Source organism: Colius striatus, chromosome 2 (genome assembly GCF_028858725.1).
Source record: "Colius striatus isolate bColStr4 chromosome 2, bColStr4.1.hap1, whole genome shotgun sequence".
In the NCBI taxonomy this organism is placed as follows: Eukaryota; Metazoa; Chordata; class Aves; order Coliiformes; family Coliidae; genus Colius; species Colius striatus.
The window spans coordinates 98,790,877-98,806,129 of record NC_084760.1 but is presented as its reverse complement, the minus strand read 5'-3'; the positions used below and the strand labels follow the sequence as shown (position 1 = coordinate 98,806,129).

Below are 15,253 nucleotides of genomic sequence, written 5' to 3'. Positions count from 1 at the left end.
TAACTATGGTATACATCTATTTTAGAAGTGGGGAGAGAAAATTGATGTCTTGCACTACATCTCTTCCTATCATTGAATTAAGTGATCTTCAGTCCTTGTTCTCTGTGTTCTTCACTTTGTGACAGAAGCAAAAAAACCTGCATCTTCTTTCTCTGATCTTCTGTAACTTTCTCTGCAGAAGGCAAATGAACCTGGGATTACAGGTACCTTGTTTATACAAGGAGTAGGAATTGGAGAACACTGGAAGAGCAACTTAGAAAAACACACCATAGGGAAAATGTCCTCTATAATGTTTCGCTTTCTGCAGTTTATTCTTATGCTCCAACATAGTTAACTGTCTCAAACAGATCTAAGTTCACTGTTCTTTTGTAAAGTGTTTCTACTGGGAGACAGAAGTTTGGTTTGCATCTCTCAGTTAAACTTTGAGGCCAGGTGGGTAATAGGAATTATTCAAGTAAAAGTCTGCTGTGTCTCTGCTTTCTTTAGTACATGTTGCTTAATCAATTCCTACCTGCTTTGGAATATAAAATTATTTTTGCCTTCTGTGTTATTCTGGAGAATGTTAGTCTCATCCCTGTGTAATGGAGTATTGTGGGCCTGGAGTATTGTTTTTAGGTTAAATGATACTATCTCTTAATCAGATTTGTCTGGAAAGTTAAAACTAATACTAACTTTTCATTGGACTGAAAATGATGGAAATTGTTTTAAACTCAATTTTTTCAGAAGGCTCAAAGTAATGGCCCTGAAAAACAAGAAAAAGAAGGAGTAATTCAGAATTTCAAGCGAACTCTTTCAAAAAAGGAAAAAAAAGAAAAAAAGCGGCGTGAAAAAGAGGCATCCCGACAAGCATCAGATAAAGATGATAGACTTCTTCATGGGGATGATATGTAAGTCTTTGAAACTTTGATCAGTTCGTGTAACCTGTATCTTACTTTAAAGGATTCTCCCTCTCTTCCAGATAACTTGTTTCTTTAAAAAATACGTAGCTGACATGGGTGCAAATAAGTCAGGATATGTAATGGTGATTTCTGTGGTCTGTGCGCATTTTTTGCTGCAAGATTTGTTTTTAAACCAAGAAATAAGGTTTTTTCCACCTCTTTGTCCTTGTACAGGAATTGACATGTGCTTGGTGACATAGACTGTTTATTTTTCAGCGTTTATTCTAGAGTGGGTTTATTCCTTTCCCTATGTTTGGTTGTTCTGTCTTTTGCCAGCAAAATTAGTATGTGTAGGTGTTTGTATTTAATTTATCAGCTGATTATCAATTTACTTTTCCCTGAGATGTATTTTGGTAGACAGTCTTCTAGGTTCTTCAATTCTTGCTCCCAAATCTGCTGCTCCTTATTTGTTGAGACAGGGCAGGACATATATTAAGTCTTGTACAGAAAACTGTAGCAAACGAGTGGGGCATGAACCACTGTCTGTAGAGCTAGAAAGCTGAGAAGGGTCTATATAAATTAAACTTTTTACCAGATTCTGTAGGTTACATGTGTAAAATCCCATTAGAAAATTCATTCATGATGAATTTTTAACATACTCAGAAAATTACTAATGAGAACCTTTAATAATTTATAACATTCTCAGATATTAAAGAAATTAGTTGACTGGTTGGCATAGCAAATTTAGCTGCTCAGCTTGATATTTTGAATTTATTTTTTAAATTCATGACTGTTTTTCATATGTGTAGTACTGCTCTGCATGGATACGTTTGCAATGTTCTTCAGATGTTTACATGATCTTTTTAGTAGTCTTTGTTCAAGCACACAGTAACTATTTCAATGTTGTAAACCAGAATAAAGTTAGGCACATAAGATAAAGTTTCTTTAATGCTTCCCTCCCTCCAAGAGATGGAAGGCCTCTTTTTTTCTTGGAAAAACTATCAGCCATCAGTACTTAAATTTGTTGTGTCTGTTTCAGGTGAGCATGAGTACATGAGCAACGTTAATCCTAGCAGAAATGAAGTTCATGTAGAGATCATCTTACTGTAACTTAATTGATGTCCTATGTGTATGGATTCTACTTGCCCTTTATCCCTTGTGAGCTGATGAGGATATATGTATTTAAAACTATTAATGATGGGTTTTTTTCTTTTTATTTAAATTAAATTGGCAGTGAGAATTCTCGCCTTGCAGCTGAGGTTTACAAAGATATGCCTGAGACCAGCTTCACTCGCACAATATCCAATCCTGAGGTGGTTATGAAACGGCGGCGACAGCAAAAACTAGAGAAGAGAATGCAGGAATTTCGAAGTTCTGATGGCAGACCAGACTCAGGTACTTAGATTTCTCCTGATTAAATTGTGAACAGTAAACTGCTTACTGAGAGAGTATTTTTAAGTCCAGCAACTTCTGTAAATTTACTTCTGCTTTCTCCAACATTTTTTGTACTTCATGGCTTCATTTATCTGTGGTGTAACTGAATGAAGGATTTGTAGAGGTAAGATTCCACAGGATTGTGTTCTGTGGTGAAAGTCAAGAATTTAGGTGATGGGAGAGAATATGGTCATCGATCTTGCAAATTATGCTGAAGTGGTAAAGAAGATAGGACAGAATTTAGACTTTTTAAACTGACCATCTGGAGAAGTCTTCTGAAAGAAATTTCATTAATTTTACTGAGAACAAGTAAAATGACATGAGTATAAAAATGTGATTGTTCAGGTCTTGTGAATATCAACGAAGAAGTATTTTGCATTCTTGGGGATAAGGATACAGGAACAGTGGTTGCATAAACATCAGCATTAAATGAATGAATGAAGCAGTGATAGTACTGATAAGATCTCAAATGATCTATTTGGTCCATGGAAGAGTAATGAAGAAGGAGTTAGAGGTGTAGAAAACATCACCTGTGAGGGAGATCATAAACCAGCATCTTAAAGAGTGGGGAGATTCTTGAAAGTCAGCACAAACTTGCTGTCAAGACAGGAAAGATCAGTTGTTCATCTAGACGTCACAGTTTCATTTTAACTTCAGGTAATGTTAAGAATGGTGAAGCACTGGGGAGAAGATTTGCTTGGAGAAATTAAAAACCTCTAGTGATGCTTTCTTACAAATGGCAGAGACAAATTTACTTTGGGATGTTATGTAACTTGTCCTGTATTAGTGAATTGACTAGATGATTTCTAGAGGAGTTTGTTCTTACATTCTGTTAGAAATAAAATACATGACTGCATGTCTGTCTCTTGTTCTTTCTCTGGTAGCATTGTTAATTTAAGTTTTGTTTCTAAGGTGGGACACTGAGAATTTATGCAGACAGTTTAAAACCAAATATACCTTACAAGACAATCCTGCTGTCTACTACGGATACTGCAGACTTTGCAGTTATTGAAGCACTGGAAAAATACGGTCTGGAGAAGGAAAATCCCAAGGATTACTGTATTGCTCGGGTAAGTGAAGTTACTAAGTCACAATCTTCTTATGATTCATGTTTGATTTTGTTCCTTGCAGTAGCGTTTAAACTAAATGGAAAGACTCTGGTAGTTGTGCTAGTTCTGTGACTAGTTTTCAGTTGTTTGGGTTTTTTAAAAACCTAAGTCTTCCAAACTTACTTGCCAAATAGATAAATGTTTGAAATGTGTTAACTTTTATTGTATTTGGCACCGTGGTTTTATACTACCAAGTGGTTTTATGGTTCACATATGTATAAACTAATAGTTGATCCCAAGGATACCTAAATTTGTGCGCAAAACTATTCCCTTTCACTAAGAGCATCTGCTCAGAGGCAAGAGTGCTGAGGCGAACTCAATTATAAAAGGTATATGTTATATGCTGTTGCCTTATGCCTTTCAGTGGTAACTTACTCTCATTACACATCACAAAATAATAAACATTTAAATGAAACTTATGCTTGTTTCCAGAATGTTATTATTCTAGGAGTTCTAAATAAATTGTGTAGACTCGATGTTTCTTAGAGGTATGGCTTTATCCAGAAGTCCCACGGGCAGTACTGACTAAAGATTGTGAACCTCTGTCCGTATTATCTTCTGAAGAAAAATAGCGTGACTTGAAAACATTTGAACCTTGTTTGAGTCCAGTATTTGATTCCATTTATGGATATTACATGTCTAATAAATTCAGATTTACTATTCCTTAAAATGAAATCAATGAATGAAAAGGAAAAGCAATTGTCTCATCATCTTCCCCTCCTCCTCCAGTGCTTAAAGTGCCACTGGAAAACAGTAAGGAGGCTTGTATTATTCATTACACCCTGTAAGGTTGGTTGAGGAGCCTTAGAGTCTACTTTTGCTATGTTTACAGCCCTTGGTGGTATAATTAGCTGGGAACTGACGTGTACTTCTAATGTTATAATTATTAATAAGGAAACCATATAGTGGTAGCTTCGTAAACTGTGAACTAATATTAGTTTTTATTGCTTCAACGGTTTAGTCTTAGTTCTATACAATTCTGGTCATTTTATGCTTGTCTTCATTAACTTGTAATTAGGGTCCCAACTGTGAAAGTAAATTTTACTTAACTTCAGTAAAATTTTACATAGGTTTTTATTAGAGAGGGGAATAATTTTGTAAGTAATTGGGGTTTTTTATTACACAGCATATAAAAAATTCATTCTTAGCTTTGGCTTCAAAGTACTTTTCAATATGTAGTTTTAATTATGACAATTATCTTCATATCATGGGTTCTATAAATGCAATTTAGGAGTCTCGGTCATTGATCTTATTAAATAGGCTGCTGACTTGACACGCTTGTTTTTATGCTAGTTTGAGAAAATTGTGGGCTACAGCAGAGATTGAATTTGGAAAATAGTTTTGCATCAGTCATTTATTTCAGAGTTAGAAGACATTATTACGTATTATATTTGTATTTTAGGGAATTTATTGCACTAATTGCACACTTACCAGGGAAACTATTGCAACTCACTGTTGTGGTGATGTTGATGGTCTTTTCTCTTACCTCCCCATGTTCTCTGATCATAGTGTAGGGATATTTAATGTAGAAAATAGTCTGAGGGATGTTGCTTTGATCTTGGGAAAGATTAACAAAGTCTTTACTGTGTAGCAAATTGATTTAAATTAGTTTTCTGGAAAGTGCTTCTTGAAAATATTTTGTCTTTCCAGAGCAGTGCATCTTCTTGATGAAGTAAGTTTCTATACTGATCTAAGTTGTAAGCTTGTGTTTGCATTTTAAATATGTGAATGATCTTAATTGGTTAATAACAGTTCTTTTTCAACCTTTAAGTTTAGAAAACTGTATTGTTTTTACAGTTACCATAAGTCATTGTAATTGGCTGAAATCTACCTGACTTTTCTCAGTTGTTTTGCTGATACAGTACTTGGTTTTTAAGTATAATAATCCTTCCTTTTTTAAAAAAGTTGAGTGTTTTTAACCTAACAGTAAAACCTGCTTTTTGCCATATACTTTTGGAAGTTGCTTTCCTTCCTTGAAACATTTAAATATCCCAGCTTCAGTTTGACTGTCTTCCTCGTTGTTTTCTTTTCTGTAAACTCACAAATAGGCTTCATGGCTGTTGGTACTCCTTTACACTGAAGTCTTGAAAGCTGTTAAGGCTTTTGCCCTTGTTCTTCTAAGACTTCACAATCTTCTGTGGAAGACAAATTATCTTGCATGTGTTCTTGTTTTATCTGGTTTAAAGGAGTGTACAGTGGAATACAACTTCAGTTTCTTGTTGGTTGGTATTTTTAAATATGCTTTGTGTGTTCAAAGAAGACTTATGCAGGTGACATTTACTTGTCATATTAAAATCGATCTTAATAGTTAAGACCTTTATAAAGCAGCTTAAGTACCTGTAATGAATTCCACTCACCTGGGAAGTTTCAAAGATGAATTCAAAGAATTTTTCTTAAGACTTAACATTGATAACTTTTATTGTAAATGGCAGTTTCCTGGCAGTTTCTTGCTTTAACACACTGGCTTCTGGTGTATTGGGTTGTACCTTTATGGTCACTTTAAAAGTGCTTTTTAATGTAAACAAGTAAATACAAGTTTGTTCCAATACAAGTTTGCTTGATTTGAGTTTCCTTGAATGATGTAGGGTTCACTGCACATCTCTCAAGATGTCAAATCGATTAGACAGTCTCCTGACCTACCTGTGTATGTTAGGGCATAAGACTTGAGGCATGCAGCAAAACTCTTAAAAGCAGAATCTTGATTAAACTTTTGTTTTAGCCTGCTCAAGGATAACTATTTTACTCAAGGATAACTTTTCATGACGTTAAGCAAAAATGTGCAGTTCATGGTGATTGCTGGGGGAGTTGAGGTGTTTTTGTTTTGTTTGATTTTGTTAAGAAATAAGCATTATAGACATGAGGCTCTTTTTTTGTTTTGTTTTTTAGCAAATTCTATTCTTTTTTGTTTACTTTGTGTTATTCTTCAGGGACATGTGCAGAGCCTGTATTTGCAACTTGTAAGGAAAATTAAGAATTTATTAATTGGAATAAGCAGATTTATTAAAACAGAGTAGATAGGATTTTTTTAATTTTAAAACAGAGTAGATAGGATTTTTTTAATTTTAAAATTATTTCAGTCACAGAATCTCGGGCTGGAAGGGACCTTGAAAGATCATCTAGTCCAACCCTCCTGCCAGAGCAGGACGTCCTATAGTAGGTCACATGGGAACACATCCACGTGGGGTATGAGTGTCCCCAGAGAAGGAGACTCACAACCCATCTGGGCAGCCCGTTCCAGTGAAGCAATTCTTCCTTGTATTTCTTTAGAACCTCTTATGTTCCACCTTATACCCATTGTCTCTTGTCTTGTCATTGGACATAATTGAGAATGGCCTGGCTCTATCCTCCTTACACCTGTCCTTTATGTACTTGTAAACATTAATAAGATCACCCTTCAATCTCCTCCTCTTCGAGCTAAAGAGCCCCAGCTCCTTCAGCCTTTCATCATAAGGGAGATGCTCCCCTCCCTCCATAATCTTGGTGGCCCTGCACTGAACTCTGTACAGCAGCTCCCTGTCCTTCTTGAACGGAGGGACCCAGAACTGGACCCAATATTCCAGATGTGGTCTCACAAGGGCAGAGTAGAAGGGGAAGAGAACCTATCTCAACCTACTCACCACAGCCTTTCTAATACACCCCAGGATGCCATTGGCCTTCTTGGCCACGAGGGCACATTGCTGACCACCATCCTGCTGTCCACCAGGACCCCCAAGTCTCTTTCCCCTACACTACTCTCTTAGAGTTCATTCCCCAACCTGTACTGGTACATGGGGTTATTGTTTCCCAGATGCAACATTCTACACTTGCCCTTGTTGAATTTCGTTAGATTTCTATGATAAAAGATATTTCAATGATAAAAGATATTATTGAAGACCTATCATAACATGGCTTTTTGTGTGAAATGTTTGCTACAGATAGATCTGGTAACTTGATCTGTAGCTATTACTTTCCACAAGGAACTTAAGTATTTGAGTATTACCTTCTCCTACTTGTTTATCCCAGCAAATGTCTTGGAAGTTGACATCTTCAGTTGCTATGGACTTGATGCAAATTTCTTAGCTTGTGTGTTCTGCGTTTTAAAGGAATAAATATGAATTGGAGTGACTTTATGATAATTTGTATATGCTCATGAATGTAATTATGAAGAAGCATAGTATACTCTTCCTAATTATCTGTCATGAATTTGTTTCACTTCTTAGGTTGTCAACTGGCAACTTACTTCCAAGAGTTGTGATCTTAAGCTGGTTTTACCCATCTCGATTTCCTGTGCTGTTGTAGAATCAGGGAGATGTCTCTGTCTGATGTCAGCAGTCTATATGGATTCAAATTTGTGAAAGGATAATTAACTGCATCTTCTGTTTTTCAAAATGAAAGCAAATATTTACCCATGAGTCAAAACCCAGTCATAATATAAGCATGTTCCCATGCTTTTCCGTTATTCTAAAAAGTAGGAATTTGGTCTTTGTGGGTGACAGTGAGACAGCATTTGCTTAAAACATAAAGAGGTTTTCTAAAATGGCTTTATCATGATTTAGAAGTCTTCTGGACTGCATCATCTCAGGTGTGGTCATTTCTGTCTTCCTGCGGGGTAGGTCACATGCTTTCTTAAAGTGAAATCTGAGTTACCAGCTCATGCTTCATGGGAGCCAGTAGGAATGGTAACTGATTGAGAGGATGAGGGAGTTACTGCTTTTGTGACCTCTCTTTAACTTGTCTAGTTTACCCTTGTTGCCATTAAGCCCAATGCGAAGTGAAAATTCTCATCCAGGTTCTAAGGCAGAAGCAATATCAGGGTTAAGTAGTAGCACCTATGTATCTCATCTGTCCTCTACTTCACTGTGGATTTTCTTTGGTTTACTCCTCAGTCTGGTATTGGTCAGCCCCCGATAGGCGCGCTTTAGCATGTAGTTCTTGTGTTATAACTAGTTACCTTCTGTCTCGAGGGCTTTGGGATTTGAAAATTACTGCTTGTTGAATAAAGCTTGAAACAGTGTTGCATTAATTAGCTAATCAGCATTATCCTATAAGTATAATTGATTTTAAAATCTGAGATGTGAAATTGAAGAGAGTGTTTTGGGAAGATAAGATTTGAGTGTAGATGTGTTTCTGTTTCCCTTTGGTTTATACATTTTAATACTTTCCTCCTCTTATAATATCTTGTCTATTTGAAAATCTAATTAAAGATAATTTAATTAGTGCTATGTTTAGCCAGGTTTTGCATAGAAAATGTTTTAGGGAAAGGCCAATGACTCTATTACATACTTTTGATCTTAAATGTACTTGTTTCCTGTTTGGAAGAAGATGAAAGGTTGTTTGAGGTGGATCTGTGAGAACTTAGTTAATCTGTGGGGAGAGCAGGAGACTAACAAGAGTGGACAGCGTGTTGTGGACTGCAGTGCAGTAGCCCACAGTGCATTATTTCAGAAGGTGTTAACCTAGATCATAGTTCAGAGATGGGAATAATTTTGAGTAGTTTGTTTAAAATACAGCTGTCTATGAATTTAAATAACATTGATAGTATCACAAATGAGGAAGTTAAATGTATTACTATTTTTAGTTCAGCTTTGAAATGTGTGACTTAGGAGGTACTCATGCACTATAATGCTGCCTGACAGTATTTTTTATGCTTGATTGCTGTAGGTAGCAGTAATGCAAATGTGCATGAAATCATAGACTGTGTCTCCTTTAGAGTCAGAATTCATGAATCAAGGTTTCCCCATTCATCTGCCTTGTAAGAAAATAACTGTAAAAGGTACGAACAGTCTGTGATTCTGTTCCCAAAGTATTCTTAATTTTGTTTTATCCAATGTGAAACAATTGTGTGAAATGCTCCAATTGTGCCCTCAGTCCCTGTGTAGACCAGGGAAATGCTGGATAAGACTAGGATGGAGGAAATACCACAACATTCTGTGTGCCACCTTGTCTTGGCGTTTTTGAAGACCATACTGCATTAGCAGAATGACATTAGCAAAATGAAAAACTGATTCCAGTGTGTGAAATAATAAAGGAAACTTCAGGAGTTTTTTTAACTATAACCTCCACAGATTTTTTTGTTTTGTTTTTTTTAACCCTTCCCTTAGCTGCTGAGAAATTGAAACAACTTTGTTCACTAGAAGATAGTCTTGTGTACTTTTAAGTGTAACTTGATTTTCTTTGCTTTGAAATTATATCTGTTGTTCTGGGAAGTGTGATTTAATTGTATCAAGAGGTGAGAGAGAGAAAAAGAGAAAGTCTTGGAAGTAAAAATGCATTTCAAGTTACTAGGGGTTTTTTTGTTTGTTTATTTGGTCTTTTTTTGGTTTATGTCTTTTTATAAACAAATATCTCAAGATACAGCCCTGAATCCTCTAATTGTCCACTAAGAGCTCTTAAAACTGCTAATGATTCTTCTCTAGGTCATGCTGCCTCCTGGTGCTCAGCACTCTGAAGATAAAGGTGCTAAAGAAACTATTCTTGATGATGATGAGTGTCCACTGCAGATATTCAGGGAGTGGCCTGGTGATAAAGGTATGTCTAAAAAACCTTTTAAGATGTTTCTGTACCTTGGATGTTATAAGCCATGGTGTGGCCGCCATGTAAGTAACAAATTGAAGTGTGTATCGGAAGCAGGCTCTGCTAATATTGAGTGCTTTTAGAGTCATTCAGCACTGATGATAGTAATTCACTTTTAAACTGTAGAAGGGTTTTACATTTCATCCTAAGGTTCTTAAACTATTCACTAATCTTATAAATAGTTTAAAATAACTACATAAAGAAGTGTCAAGAACTTAGTAAGCTGAAAGTAGATGTTGAATATGTGCTTGTTCACAGATTGATTTGAGTGAGACTCAAAGGATGTATAATACTGTGTTTTAGGAATGTTAGTCTTTCAGTTGAAAAGACGGCCTCCTGATTACATCCCAAAGAAATCAAAGAAAATAACTGATGGAAAGCCATTAAAGGGGAAGGAAAGAGGCGACGGGTCTGGCTACGGCTCTTGCCTTCCTCCTGAGAAACTACCATACCTGGTAGAATTAAGCCCAGGTAAGAATTGTGGTTAACTAATAATCTACATTCCATTATTAGATAGTCATTTATATTTTAGAAAAAGAAGACTGTCATCAAAAACACAAGAAAGTCAGTTTGAAGTGTAAGTGAATGCCACAGCAGTTGTTCTTCTGATGTCAGATTCTTTAATTGGAGCTATCTAGAGGTAGAGCTGCATAGAAAAATCAGCAGGAAATGTTTGGAGCAAGAGAAAGAGGGAAAATTACTGACCAAGACTTTGTCTTTAGTGTGGTTTTGAGTATGAGGTTTTAAGTGTTTTTTTAAAAAAATCAGTCTTCATCTTTCTTAGGATTTGAGGGTTTAAAACTCGATAATAAGTAAAATAGTTTAACATGTCACCTTGTGATTTGGAAAAGGGATCTAGAAAAGCACTGCTTAGGACTGGTTTGTTAGACGTTCGTATGTATACTGTAGCATACCTAGAAAGATGTATTTGACAGTGCCATACATGGAAACTGTATTTTAGAAGGACAAGTACATGATTTTAAAAATTAAACTCATTTGCTAAACGTTTTTTCAGATAGAACCTTCAGACCGCTAGCAAGGCTGAGATTTATTTTTGGCATCATTCCAACTCTCCAAGCTGCACTGTAATTTACAGTGACTTTTATGATCCAGGAACAGCCAAGGGAGAGCTTGATTTTGGTGGGGGTTTTTGTTGGTTTTTTAATTTTATTTTGGTTAGTTGTTTTTTTTTTAATGCACAACACATACGACTTCTGCTTTTATTTTCTGTTGTCTTCACGTTTAAAGATTTGGATATGAACTTAAACTTGTGGTAATTCAGTTATTTGCAGATCTTTTTTCTATGTAACTTGGGTATGGTCAGATATCCAACAATTCAAAGTGTGATTGCTTACCTTTTTGGAAGCAAAGTTGGAAGTTGATGCTGAAAACTTTGAACAGAATTGGAAACAAAAGGTTGAATTCATAATGAAATAGTGTGAGATTTTTACAGATAAAAACTATCAGTACACAGAATTTATTGACTATATTTGATATTGTGTTCTATATTCTGAGGTTTTATTTGCATATTAATATTTTTTACTCTTTTAATAGTACTTTAGATTTGTTGTGCTCTAAATTTTTGTGGAGCCTGGTTGCTTCAGTTTTAAAACATTGTCCTTGGGTAGTGAAGCAAGACATTCATTAACTGAGAGAGGAAAAACAATCTGAAATGCCACAGGTGGCAATGCTGAGCACTAAGCCTTTGCCCATGGGACTGACCTATTGTTCATGTTTTTCTTCTAACAGCTTGTTGTCACTTTTCTAAACAATAAGAATTGTTTCATTCAGTAGCTTTGTAGTACTGATGTCTTTATATTCTATGCAGTTCCTAAAGTTGAAAGAGTTAAAATGCACTTCGTCCTTATAAATTAAGTAAGTGTTGTCCGGCTACAGTTTCACCCTTTCCTGTCTTTTTCTTTTCCTGCCCTCTTCCGCATGTTCTGCATGGTATCTGTCCTACTGGTGCTGCCTTCACCTGGGTCCTCTGCATGTGTTTCTAACCCCAGGGAGAAGGAATCACTTTGCCTACTACAACTATCACGCTTATGAAGGTAACTCTATATTTAATACTGTTCTCTCATTAGTCACTAAAAACATCACTGACTGTAAATCTTTTGTTTCTTTTTGATGAATGAAAGTCTGTCTTGCTTATCTTTTTTCCAAGGGACTGCTTTTGTGAAGTAATCGTCTGTCTTGTGGGCTGCCATTTAATTAGTCTGTTTGTGAAGAAACATCATATAGATTGTGAATGTGCTACCATACAAAGAGTTCAACCATCCAGATAAGGTTTTAACAACTAAACTACACAGGATGGTTGCAAGCAGTGTTGTGGTAGGAAGGAAAACTTTCTTTCATCTGTCAGCTTGCAGAATTCAGAGTTAAAAAGTGAATTGGGTAAATGGTATGGAAATGAATTGTGCTTTTCAGTGTTTGACCGTGTTGGTGCAGTGAGTGAAATCTGTGAAGATTTTTATGTGAAATAGTGTTTGGACCACTGGTAAAACAACCTCACTTTCCACTTTGTGGTGTTCCATGGCATCCTTTGGTATTTCTGGTGCCTGGTTTGTGGTGCTGTCTAACATGAACAGTTCCTGTCTGACCTACTCTAGGTGGTCCTACTCTGGCAGGGGGGTTGGACTAGATGATTGAGGTCCCTTCCAACCCTTAAGATTCTGCGATTTAGCCACATGAGAGTCTTGTTCGGTTTTGTCTGTAGCCTTTGAAATTGATAACCTACAAATCACTGAGGATCTTTGATTCTGCTTAGAGTTTCATGTCCTGGTTTGACCAAAAAGACAAAAATACAAAGCCACTTTCTTCCTTGTGAAACGTGGACCAAAATACCTTTTAATTCTCTTACTTTCATAGCATCTGTTTCCTCATTTTGTTATGTAGATGACTGTAAAAGTACTGTGTGGTTATTGCTGTTGCTCACTCTTTCACGGCTCTGGAGTATAATACTGGGGTTTAAAGAACTCTGTTCAAACATATGACTCCAGTGCTTAGCTCTTTGTTGAATTCAGACTTCCATTTCATTACCATCATTATTCCAGAGAGCAGAAAAATTCCATAGAGTATGCTGAAAGAATAAGCATAGACGTGCTCTGCAGAAACACCTGACCATTGAGTGGAAGACTTGAAATTTAATTGCCACTCACTGCAAAAAGAAATTACACTTTCTTAAAAATCTTTATCTCTCAGTGTGAAAAAGAGGTTGAAGTACTCTAGCATTTAGTCTGTCTTTTTGGAACAATGCATTTCAGGATACTTATTATAGAAATAACTTCTGTAGAAGTGTCCTTGTGTCAAAGCATTGGCTACGTAACATTCTTGCAGGAAGAATTTGTCAGACTTCACTTTCATGCCTTGTGCAATTGCACAGATTCAGTACGTTTGCTACTGTCTCGATTTTCTGCTTCTGCGCAGCTGCTGACATTGCTGGTTGTATATGAGTGTTTTACAGACTGAAGATCAGATTCTGCACAGTATGGCAGAGGATACACTTGAGTAGCTTGTGGCTGTAAATATAGCAGTCAGCAGTTACCTGTGTCTTCTGTGTCTTGTAAACGAACTAATAAACTGGAATGAATCTTATGGTAATAGAACTATACTGGATAGATTGAAGTGAGATATGGCAAGACTTTTCATACCTGATACTGTGTCTGTGAGTATGTCTGCTAATGAGTTCAGGGATGTTACTTCAGTTATTCAATCATAACATTAAAGGCTGAAAAAAAATTACAAAAAGCCATTTTTTAGGATATGAACCTCAGATTTATCCTACAGGCATAAATAAAAATTGCTTTTAAGAAGGTAGGCTCTTCTGCCTGCCTCGTCACAAAAAAGCAACCCTGAGCTGTACAGTTAACAGCAATGAGAGATGTTGAGAGCATGCAGGTACAATAACTTGGAAAGAAGTGTTACAGGAGCTTGGAGAAGCTTTAAGGCCTTCGCCAGAGCAATTTCCACAGCCAACCTTTCTTCTGAGAACAGAACCGCAATATGTTACATGGTAACTCTTTTACATGTTAGTTTGAGGGAACTTTGTTGTCAGTCAGGTTCATCTCTGAATCTTCCTTTACCAAAAATGTTTGCTGTTGATTCTTTTTGCTGGAAGTGCACATCTTATCTGAAATTTAATAGAATAATTATCTCCTGAATTTGACATATTTCAAATCTGCCCAACCAATCTCTTAAATTTATTGCTATCTAATCTCTTAGGACTCAGGGAATTGTGCAGGGAATCTGCTACTTTTCTGATGAACTGATTTTTTAAGTCAGTAAGCACAGTTTCTTGTGTCGATGTTTTTCTTCACCTTGGGGCTTACTTGTTTTGTAGGATCTGATATTTATCATTTGGTTTAGTAGATACTATTTCCCAGCGCTGGACTGCTGAAGCAAATAGAAATTATCTCCAAAGTGGTGTAGGGTTGATGTTTTAGTTGGGAAGTAAATGTAATGTAAACTAATGCATTTAAAATATCCATGAAGTGAAGCCTGTCTTGTCTTTTTCTCTTGATCAGAAATACACATTTATATTATGAATATATATATGTTTGATGTGCTTACAGTGAATGTTCATTTCTGTTCAATAAACTGGGGTGGTTTTTTTTAACACTGCTATCTGAAGTGTTAATGTTGACTTGTAACTGCATAAACCCAGTCATGAAATCAGTTTGTATTACATCCTTAGTATGTGATAGAAACCCACAGTTTTCACAGGTTTTACATAAACAATTTCACTAGTTACTATAGGTGAATAGTAAGTCACTGCACATCTTTTTGCACTGTGTATTTTGTAGCAGTTATTGCTGTACATTTACACACTGAAATGTTTTTTTGAAAACCCTTTTCCCAAAATCACTTTTTCCTGCCTGGTTTTCACTGAGATCTGCTTTGTGATTGAGGGGTACCTCTTGAAATACAGGTTTTGAATCTGTGATAGGCAATGTACACAGATATGTTTGTATCTTTGTATGTGTACTTTTGTCACGGAGGAAAATATCAATTTCCAATGTAACCATACTAAGTTTATTTGAACCTTCATATGATGTCACTGGGAAAAATCTTTGTTAGATAGCTGATGAGGTTTAATGTGTGCAGTAGTAGCTAACTTGGTCTCTTGAACCATAGTTCTTGCTTCTTCAACTTGTGTCTTGAGGGCATGTCTGGGAGATGTGTTCCAATTCAATTTTCTAAGCTTAAACCCTCAGAAAACCTAGGTGGTTTAGATTTTAGGTGGTATAGAATTAATACATTTTCCTTATGCCTCTTGCT

General features: G+C 36.1%; 1 protein-coding gene across 16 annotated transcripts in view; it reads left to right on the top strand.

Moving 5' to 3' along the window:
* The window catches only part of AFDN (afadin, adherens junction formation factor), a 122,315-nt gene that overhangs the window by 34,822 nt on the left and 72,240 nt on the right, over positions 1-15,253 (top strand). For all 16 annotated transcript variants that reach the window (XR_009818328.1, XM_061991587.1, XM_061991584.1 and 13 more), the window contains exons 4-8: positions 724-887; positions 2,113-2,273; positions 3,225-3,382; positions 9,817-9,928; positions 10,277-10,444. Coding sequence is in view for 15 of the 16 variants with exons in the window: in XM_061991587.1 (XP_061847571.1) it covers positions 724-887; positions 2,113-2,273; positions 3,225-3,382; positions 9,817-9,928; positions 10,277-10,444 (763 nt within the window). In the remaining variant the exon portion in view is untranslated. The remainder of the gene's footprint in view (positions 1-723; positions 888-2,112; positions 2,274-3,224; positions 3,383-9,816; positions 9,929-10,276; positions 10,445-15,253) is intronic.